The 10,494-nt window shown below is 40.3% G+C and overlaps 1 protein-coding gene across 1 annotated transcript in view; it reads right to left on the bottom strand.

Annotated features, from left to right (window-relative positions):
- The window catches only part of ZC3H15 (zinc finger CCCH-type containing 15), a 23,088-nt gene extending 13,774 nt beyond the window's left edge, over window positions 1-9,314 (bottom strand). The window contains exon 1 of the mRNA XM_012663650.1: window positions 9,002-9,314. Coding sequence (XP_012519104.1) covers window positions 9,002-9,076 — 75 coding nt within the window. The 5' untranslated portion in view covers window positions 9,077-9,314. The remainder of the gene's footprint in view (window positions 1-9,001) is intronic.
- Between the last annotated feature and the right edge of the window lie 1,180 nt (window positions 9,315-10,494).

The following is a 10,494-nucleotide window of genomic DNA, read 5'->3' as shown; positions in this document are numbered from 1 at the left end:
GGGGGGGTGTTATAGTGGGTTGAATGAAGTCCCCCAAATTCACCTAAACTTAAATGTGACTTAAATTGGAAATAGGTCTTTACAGATGTAATGAGTTAAGGTGAGGTCATATTAGATTAGGGTGGGCCCTAAATCCAATGACTGGTATCTATGTAAGAGGAAAAGACACAAAGAGAAGGCAATGTGGAGACAGAGATCGGAATACACTAGAGCTATAAGCCAAGGAATGACAAGGATTGTGAGATACCACCAAAAACTAGGTAAAGACAAGGAAGAATTCCTCCCTACAGCCTTCAGAGGGAGCATGGCCTTGCCGACACCTTAATTTTAGATTTCCAGCCAACAGAATTATGGGAGAATAAATTTCTGTTGTTATAAGTGACCCAGTTTGTAGTCATTTATTACAGCAGCCCTAAGAAACTAATAAAGCAGGCTTGACTAGTGAGCTTCACCTTAAGGTGAATGGGTGGCAAACCTGACAGGAAACCACCATATACTGAAATCTGAAATCTTTTTTTTCCCTGCTCGATCTTTTCTGCTTCTCTGGAGAAGGGTCTTCTAGCTAGGAAGACAAAAGGTCTGGCTATCAGACAGGAGAAAAGAATAGGTGGGAGAAGCGGTCTCTTAGTTTACTGCAGACCTCTTAGCAGCCATTTTCAGGCCCACATTTTAAGCCCTCTAACTTCCTCTGTGCCTAGTATTCCAGAACCAGAGAGGCCTGTGGACCCCCCAACCCCTACAGAGAATACACTTCCTGTTTCTTGCAGAAACAGTCACCTGGCTGAGTTGTAGTAGGTAAGAATTATTAGCTATTTCTAACACTTTTAACCTCCACTTTTTCAGCCTCTCGCCTTCAAAATTACCTAGTGCCTCCTATTGTTGAGTTTTTCCAGAATTTTGCAGAGCAAATTCATTTGCTTCTCACTGGCACACTCCTGGGCAGGCACTCACTCAGTCCTGAACGCTCTGCTCTACTAAATCAGTTACCAACTCATCCATCTACTGTCAATCTTCACATGCTCAGGTTCAAGATTATAAATGTCTTCTAATTTCAAAACAGAATTTGTATTACTTTCTTATTCTGGTTGTTTATGGGTGGTTTCAAAGAGGATGAGAGGTAAAAAGGTCTCTATAAGTAATCTGGGATCAGGCACTGTGGCTTGAGCCAATAATCTCAGCACTTTGATAGCCCCAGGTGGGGCAGAATTGCTGGAGGCCAGAAGTTCCAGACCAGCCTGTGCAACACAGTGAGAAGATGTCTCTACAAAAAAATAAATTAAAAAACAAAAACAAAATCAAAAAACCCCAGCCAGGCGTGATGGCACATACCTATAGTTCTTGCTACTCAGGAGGCTGAGGCAGCAGGTCTGCTTGAGCCCAGGAAATCGAGGCTGCAGTGGGCTATGACCATAGCACTGCACCCAGCCCAGACAACTGAGACAGAACCTATCTCTTAATTAAAAACAAACAAACAAACAAAACCCTGAGAGGCATTTAGTATGAAATAAATTAGGTGACCATTTTAATTCTACAGGAAGGGAAAGGGTAACGAGAAGAAAGTATTACAGATATAGAACACCACCTATTTGGACAAGCTGGAAATGAAAAACAACAGTATTGAGAGAATCTGTATTTGAAAACATCCAACATGATGTAATCTTTACAGCATTTCAAAACCAACAAAAGATCTTTCAATATTCTTAAGATCAAAAAGCTCAATAGGTTTTTGCTGCTAAAAAGCTCTTTCTCATCAGGAAATATCTCTTTATCCATGACATCTATATCCATCCACATACCAAAACTTTGCTTTCCCCTACTTAAATGCCTGCCTCATGTTCTACTACCCCAAACATGATAGTACAAAACTCTACATGCATTTTCTATAGCCTATATATATGAAAGAAGGTAGCAGGAAGTACATACAAGTTGAAATTCTCTGCAATGTATGGATAGCTTCCTTTGTTTTTACATAAAAGGAGTTTTAACACAACCCAATTCTAAGGAAATATGGTCAAGGGTAATGTGACATATGGAGAGAGATGATCACAGAGTAGCAACCAAGTATAAAATGCCATACTTTCCTTTTACAAGTGAGCTCTCATGGGAGGGAGAGGAAATTCTAACTAAAAATATGGTCAGGATTAAAGTGCAACAGCATCTACAGATACTCTGTCAGAGAAGAATAAACTGGGGTTCAACCTATGCCTCATATGTAACTATGGAGAAGCAGCAAACAAAGAATAAACGAGGCCAAATAAAAAACTAGAGACTTACATATAAAGACGTAGGAAAGAAACTAAGGGGACCTGGCCAGTTAGAAAAGAAAGTATTAACAATAGCAGTTTCTGGTAAAGGTGTATAAGCTCCGGATCCCAGAAGAAAAAAAATTTTCAGGTTTAATTACACTGTTTTAGCACATAATTAACCAGTTTAAAGAGATAATGAATGAGTTCTGTTTTAAAAGTCTCTAATTAGGTTAAGAGCTCAGAATTTTTTTTTTTCCACAGAGAAAAGGGACACTTATCTATCATTCACTAAACATAAACTCCTGAATATATACTTCAATAAATCCTCAAAACGATCCTATGATATACTATTATCTCATTCTGTAAAAATGTTGATACAGAAACTCAGAAACGGTCAACAATTCATCTGATGTTAAATTGCTAATAAGGGGCTAGCTGTACAGTATAAAGGTTTAAGAGTATAAACTCTGGAGTCAGACTGCCTAGGTTCTAATCCCAAACAGAGCTGGATAAATTACTCCCTCTTTGCCAGTTTTTTATTTATAAAGTGGGTCTCACTCTAACCCCTTAGGGTTGTTCTGAAAGCCAACACATTTAACTCTGAGAGACAGTATATAGCACAGTGGTTGACAGCAAGGACTGTGGAGCCAGATTTCCTGGGTTTGAATCCTGGCTCTGCCACTTGCCACTTTAGTAATCTTGGGAAAGTTATTAATCTCTGTGCTTGTTTTGGTAATTTTAAAAAGGGTAATAATGCATATACCACTGAAAGAATTAGAGGAGCTATGTAATTTTTATCACACCTGTAGATGGCTTGTATGTCTCTCTTCTCTCCTTTCCCCCAAAATGCTGAGAACTGTGTCTGGCCCAGTAAGTATTAACTATTAAGTGACAGATGATATATGGACTAAGGTATAATTGACTCTAAGCAAATTTCTTTTTCTTTCCACCACAAAAAACTACTTTCCAGAGAAATCTGGTTAAGTTATTGGGCTGGCTGGTGCACAAAAAGCTTCCTACATACCACATTATGGATCTGGCATACCAACACTACCTCTTGGTAACAGGATGGTTTGCAATTTGGAATACTTCAAAAGGCTTATTAGTCCCTCTTTCTTGAGCTTAGGACAGACCCCTACCCAAATATTAACCTGAATTGTGTGATGGAAAAATAGGAGGTTACAGTCAATCCCAAATCATGGTTAAAACTAGGGAAACAGTGCTTCTCATTGGATAAATAAGGTCCCAAAAGTTAGGTTATAGGGAAGGAACCGTGAGTGTGTATGTTCCAGAAGACAACTTGGGAAATGAATACAAAGGAGTTTACAAGACAGGCAGTAAGATAAGCTCCCTGAGGCTTCAAGAGCCTTGACACTCAGTGAATTCCAGAACTTCACTTAAAACCCCCCTCCCTTAAATCTGTGGGCCCAAACGCCCGGGCTGTGTGTTCAGGACTAGGCCGCAGAGCTCCACCACTCCCACCCCCATGGAAAATTTGTCTTCTGAAACGCACCCCCCCCATACTTAAGTAAGATTTTTGGGAAAAAGAGAGGCAGTGGGAGAGCAGGTCAACACTGAATAGTGCTTTAACATAACTAGGGTCTACCTCTGGGGACACTAGGGTAAGCAGAGGCTAGCATTGTTTTACCGCATTAGTTTTTCCCCAAAACATACTTGTCTAATGTATTTTTGTTGTCCATCCATGCAATAGACATTTTGCAACTGATTAATCCAGGTTTGAGCAATCAACAGCTGACTTTGGCTGTTGGCTGAAGTTCTTCACTGACAACCAATTTCTCTTTCTCCATCCTTTACACAACTGGATCCTGTCTTTATAGGTCCTTATTATACTTTGCTGCTACAAGTCCTTAGCTGGATATCCTTTATTTGCTTGTCCTAAATCCAAAGATTATTTTCCCTTTTCTACAATCAACCTTCTACAGCTCAATGCAGACTTCAATTTGTTACTAAATTTTAGCTATAAGAAAGCAAATGGTATATGTTATTTGCCACTAATGTGTTAATATCTAGCAGAATCATAATCCTCTCTGATATACTCATTTCAGGAAAAAAATATTAATACAAATGAATTCATAACACTTGAGGGAAAGAAGGGAAAGAAAAGAGGGAAGAAAGATAGAGAGAAAAAAATGAAGGCAATATAAAGAAATTATTTCAAATGGGCAGGAGGTAAGCACTATATAGACAGTGCAGGTGAGTCTGTGTTTATTTCCCCTAAATAGTTCTTAGCTCTGTACTATTAATAATATGGCAATTAGCTGCATTTTGCAGATGAGAATTGTCATTCGGACAGACCATGTAATTTGTCTGAAACTACAGAGTTAGCAAATTGAAACACTGGACTCAAACCCAGTCTACCTGACTCCAAAGCTGGTACTCAAAGCTGAAAGTCATTAAATTATGCTACCCGATACCTCTTTTTACTTGCTTTATTTAGTATTCTCAAAAACTGCATGTTGTTATTTTTCCACAATGGTAGCAGTGGAAGCAACAGAGGTACAGAAGACAAAAGAGGTCCGTAGAGCAACCATTTATTTTAAAGTCTACCAAAAAGTGCTGCTTAAAAGCATATGCTGGGCCGGGCGTGGTGGCTCACGCCTGTAATCCTAGCTCTCTGGGAGGCCGAGGCGCGCGGATTGTTTGAGCTCAGGAGTTCGAGACCAGCCTGAGCAAGAGCGAGACCCCGTCTCTACTAAAAATAGAAAGAAATTAATTGGACAACTAAAAATATATAGAAAAAATCAGCCGGGCATGGTGGTGCATGCCTGTAGTCCCAGCTACTTGGGAGGCTGAGGCAGGAGGATCACTTGAGCCCACGAGTTTGAGGTTGCTGTGAGCTAGGCTGATGCCACGGCACTCACTCTAGCCCGGGCAAGAGAATGAGACTCTGTCTCAAAAAAAAAAAAAAAAAAAAGCATATGCTGTACTATTAATTTTGAACAACTTAGAATTTCAGATTATGTATCTATAAAACCTTCCAAAGTTAACAAGACGCTGAAATAAGTTTTTACATGTCAAAATAGACTATAAAGAAGTATTTTTTCCAAAACAAAAAAATTACAGAGATCAATAACCAGTTTGAATCAGGTTTCAATTATGTTCATTATGAGTTTGTCATAAAATATATTCAACTTTTAAATGTTTTGGTAATAACCCTTTTTAGTTGAAATTTTACAAATCTACACAAAAATTGATAAAGTGCTGTTCTGGACGAAACTTGATTGGTCAGCTGGGAGCTAAGCCTATTCTACCTCTCCTTATCTAATTGCAACAATCATTGAGACATGCTTTGGGTATTTAGGGAAGCTAAAAAAAAAAGTTGCCTATAGTATTTAATAAAGCAGAATTTATCATTTCCTAACCAGGCTGAATAACAGAGTATTCTCTATATATCTAATTTCACAAACACTATAACTTAACACTGAAATTCACAACATTGTTGTACCTCTCCAGTAGTAGCAAATATCAATGCAACACCCATGAGTCTGCAAAACTTTACTATCTTTTTTTTTTTTTTTAAGAAAGTTCATCAGATCCCTGGACTGGAACAAAGGAGCACATCTAGATTACAAGATGTCAAGCTCAGAGGACATTCCTAAAGGCTAGCACCAGATACATTAACAAAGGAAGCAAACCACGTTCACTGAGAAACAACTGAAAGATGTGAACATGTTGTCCAGTAAGAACCCATACCCAAAGCCAAGCTTTCAGAAAGAAATGGCCTCAAAACCGGACCATACATCCAACATTACTGCATTTTTGGTTCAAGAACCACTGAGCAAAGCTCAACAAAGCAAAATACAAGCTTATTCAGCAAAAACAAGAAGCTCAACAGTAACTCCCTGAAGGTAAAGTCAAGACCAGTCCTTCCCAGAGACACCACCCAGAGCCCCTAATGATGCCTACTCTGCAGTCCTAATTTATACAGGTCATAGGGACATCCTTGTTCCACCTCAGTTTATGCCCCAACGTTAAGGTCCCTACAGATGACCGCACTGGCTACAAAATAATTCATTTTGTATGCTGCCAAGATCCTAACATATAGTGCCTCTAATCCCATTTTGGAATCCTGAGTTCATTCTCCAAGCTTCAATTATAATCCTTTTGTCTCTTCAGCTCTACAACGGAGAAATACTAGATACGAAAGGTCACATATTGTAATGATTCCTATACAAGAGAATACTTTTCAGCAATAAGGAACAAACTAGACAGATACATACAAGATGGATGGATTTCAAAAACATCACATGGCGTGAAAGGGAAAAAAGATACAAAAGGCTACAGACTGTATAATTCCATTTATATAAATTCCTAGACCAGGAAAAGCTACTCTATGGTGGCAAAAAGATTAGTGGCTGCCCATGGAGAAAGAATTGAATAGAGAGAGGCACAAAACACATTTATTGGGATGATGGAAATGTTTCATGTCTTTATTAGGGTGGCAGTTTCTGGGTGTATAAATACATCAAAACAGAACGGTACATCTAAAATCAATGCCTTTTACTTTACATAAATTACACTTCAATGAAAAAGAAAATTATTTAAAAACTAATCGTATATATTAAATATGGAAAAAACAAAACTAGGTTTAATTTCATCACTGTTAGGGTATTTTTTTGTCAATTAAAGAATGGAGTTATCTTATTTTGCATTTTTCTTTGGGGATATCTTCATTAATGAAACTAAAGTTGCTTTCTCTTTACCTTAAATATAATCTTGTTGAAAGATGAATGGAACCATAATATATGTATCATTTTTAGAGTTGATGGGATACTATAAACAACTTTCATGTACAATTCCTTAAAACAAAAATACCAGTCCTACCAATTAAAAATAAAACTATAGTTCAAGGTCTACAATGCATAAAGTGTACTTTAAATTGTCATATAACACTTAATTTTTGAGGCCGGGCGCGGTGGCTCACGCCTGTAATCCTAGCTCTCTGGGAGGCCGAGGCGGGCGGATTGTTTGAGCTCAGGAGTTCGAGACCAGCCTGAGTAAGAGCGAGACCCCGTCTCTACTAAAAATAGAAAGAAATTAATCAGACAACTAAAAATATATAGAAAAAATTAGCTGGGCATGGTGGCGTATGCCTGTAGTCCAGCTACTCGGGAGGCTGAGGCAGAAGGATCGCTTGAGCCCAGGAGTTTGAGGTTGCTGTGAGCTAGGATGACACCACAGCACTCTAGCCCGGGCAACACAGTGAGACTCTGTCTCAAAAAAAAAACAAAAAGAAAAACACTTAATTTCACATCTATATGGGAGTTTTAGTTTGTATCATGGTGTACTGTATTAACTGAATCTCAGTACAGAAAACTTACAATTAAAATGACATATTTAAAATGCCCACAGCATTGAATGCCATCAGATCACCAACCCCAGAGATCAACCTAAGTGCCAGGACTCCAGATTCAAAAAGGAGATAGTAAACACAGGTGTGAGAATTTAACAATCACTTTGGGTACGGTATTTCATAACAGTTTTAAATAGTACAAATAAGCAGTAAAAATACAGGTTCTGCTTGAGTTGGAAGTTGGCCAGGGTTGCTAGAATTCTTCATAAGCATTTTACTTAAATCAGGAGACTTTAAAAAATTATGTGAAATTTGACAAAGATAAGTGCTAATTAGGTTTGTAAAACAAAACCTTGAGAGCTTTCACTGCTATTTTTCAAGGCTCTAGTAACTGAGTATTACAAAGCAATAATCAGTTATAAAAGATGTCATTTCAAAACACCCAATACCATTTTGGTCGTGTTTTAATAAAAAGTATTCCATAAAAGCTGTCCATTATTCAGATAGACCTTATGCAGTACAACGATCATGGCTTTTTCATATTATGTTCAAAGTATAGGAGATACTATTTATTTTAATTATGAGGAAGAATAATAACAGAAATCAAGAGAAGAAATACCTCGTGGGGGGGGCTATATGATATGTTTATGTAATGTCAAATATGGTTCACTCTCTTCAGGAAATTCACTGATGCAGTCGTTGGAAAACAAATGTAGAACATGTAAGACCGTCAACAGCGTTCCTCAGCCATTAAAGGGCTGGCTACAAGCTCAATGTGCTAATATATATCAAAACCAAATTGGGGTATGGGACTTAACACAGCTAATAACACTGAAACCTACTCTCTTAAAGCGTTATTCTACTTAATCGAATTTAGAGTATGCATATCAAGCGCTATGTCCAAGATTCTGGGCTGTGACCTGACGGAAAGAGATTTTAAACAGTTTAGAGGTAAATTAAAAACGCCACCAAATAGAAATTTGTTGGCTCCAAAGAATTAACAGTATTACCCTTGGGTAATGGGTAAAGAAATAAGAAACAGAAAGACTCGTCATAAGTCTGCGTTCCAGAGAGATTCTGGCCCGAGCCCGCACATCATATTTCTTTTAACACAACCCTAGAAACGTCTCCACTTCTGAGAGGACTAGCGAAGGACAAGACCCTGGGGTAGGCCCAGAGGATCATTTCGCAGCCGGGTGGGCAGGGGCGGGCGTGTGGGCGGAGAAGCAAAGCCCAGGTGCGGGGGCGCCAGCACGTCACTATAGCAATGAGAGGCAGCGAGCGTTATCAGGGGGCTGGTGAAGGGGCAGTGGGCCATACAGACCAAAGAGAGGGACACGTGGCCCCAGAAGACGCGAGCGAGAGCCCCGGGGAGCCAGGAGCTGGGAAGCTGCTTCCCCGAGGTCTCGCGACGTGAGTGGGGGAGGGGGTGGGTACTCACTTCGATAATCTTCTCCTTCTTTTTCTGCTCCGCCTTTTTGCTGCCCCCGGCCTGAGCCTGTTTCTTGGGGGGCATTGCGGAGACAGATGACACCGGCCACAGTTAAACGCAGCTGGATACCGTCAGGGGATCTGGCCCTGCGGCAGGAGGCGGAGGAAGACCGGGGCCGCCGTCGCCGCACCGCACGGAAAGCGAGTCGCTCATTCGCCCCTTAAACGCAGCCTTTGCGACAGGTCGGTGCCGCAGAGCATTTTGGGTAGTGAGGAGAGGCGCCCGGAAGCGGAGCTGCGCGTGCGCGTTTGCTGCGTCCCACCAGGAGGGGGCAGGGACGGGCCGTGGGAAAATGACTCCGCGTCACACGTGATGTTGCACACGCACCCGGCCTTTTCTGGGTGACTGCAGGCCTGAGAATGAATCTGGGCCAGCAGGTTAAAGCCCATGCGCGTCTGTGCTCTCTCGGCGTCCTCTCTCACTGAGAATGGGCGACTACTTTGTCCATCTTCGCCTCAGCTATAGACTTTGCCTGCCGGCCGAGTTAGTGGTCGCCTGTACCATCCCCATCTTGAGTGACCACCGAGCAGCCGCAGCAACTCGGGGCTGCTTCGTGGGCCAGGTTACTCAGCTACGTTCTTGTGCCTTGGTGAGGCAGGGCTGGACGGCCCGCGAGTGCAGCGTGCTTCAGATTCCTACGAAGGATTATGAAGAAATGAGAAAAATTTCCTTTCATTTGAAGGGTCTCTTTCATTTAAAGAGCGCTAGGGATGGCGTCCCAGAGAAGGGAGCACTTGAACTTTGAAGTACTATATTTATCAAGTTATTTTAAGTCTTTAGGAAAGTGCCTAGATGATTCCTAAAAACCACTTTATAATGCGAAAGTAACCAAACTTAGTTTGAGCTTAGTTTAAGTGCTTGGTAAGTCCAGACACTGCTTGGACTTAACACACATTATTTCATCGAATGATCACAACGACACTTAGGTGGGAATTGTTACTGTTCCTATTTTATAGACGAAGCACAAAAAAGAAGAAAGATGACCAAGGTTATTTTAAGGGCGGAGCCAGGGATTCTAACCTTGGCAGTCTGACTTCAGCCTACGTGCCTGTAACCTAACATTACAAAAGTAGATGCCGTTTGAAAAGGTACTTGATGTTAATATTTGTACAAACCAAAATATTATCTTAACAATAGCTATTTTTAAAAATGGTTGTTTAAACTCGATGTTAGGAAGCATTGAGGAGCCAATAATCATTTGTATAGATAAGACTTTGTAATCTTTTTTATTAATTTGCGTAGGGAGAAAACTAAGCCTCCTCAATTATGCAGTTGATTATTTGCTTAGTAACTTTCCATGTAAGATAAATGTCATTGAATCCCAAGTATGGTGGGTGTGTGTTCACTTCATTTGGGCTTCTATCGCAGATTAATGGACTCTTCCCTCTTCTTATTTTGATCCTTGTTTATTTTTTGTTATTGTGGTAGTTCTTGTCAGAAGA

Source organism: Propithecus coquereli, unplaced genomic scaffold, assembly GCF_000956105.1.
Source record: "Propithecus coquereli isolate 6110/MARCELLA unplaced genomic scaffold, Pcoq_1.0 Scaffold82, whole genome shotgun sequence".
Lineage (NCBI taxonomy): Eukaryota > Metazoa > Chordata > Mammalia > Primates > Indriidae > Propithecus > Propithecus coquereli.
Note: the sequence above shows the minus strand (reverse complement) of the source record. Positions and strands in the feature narration are given on the sequence as shown.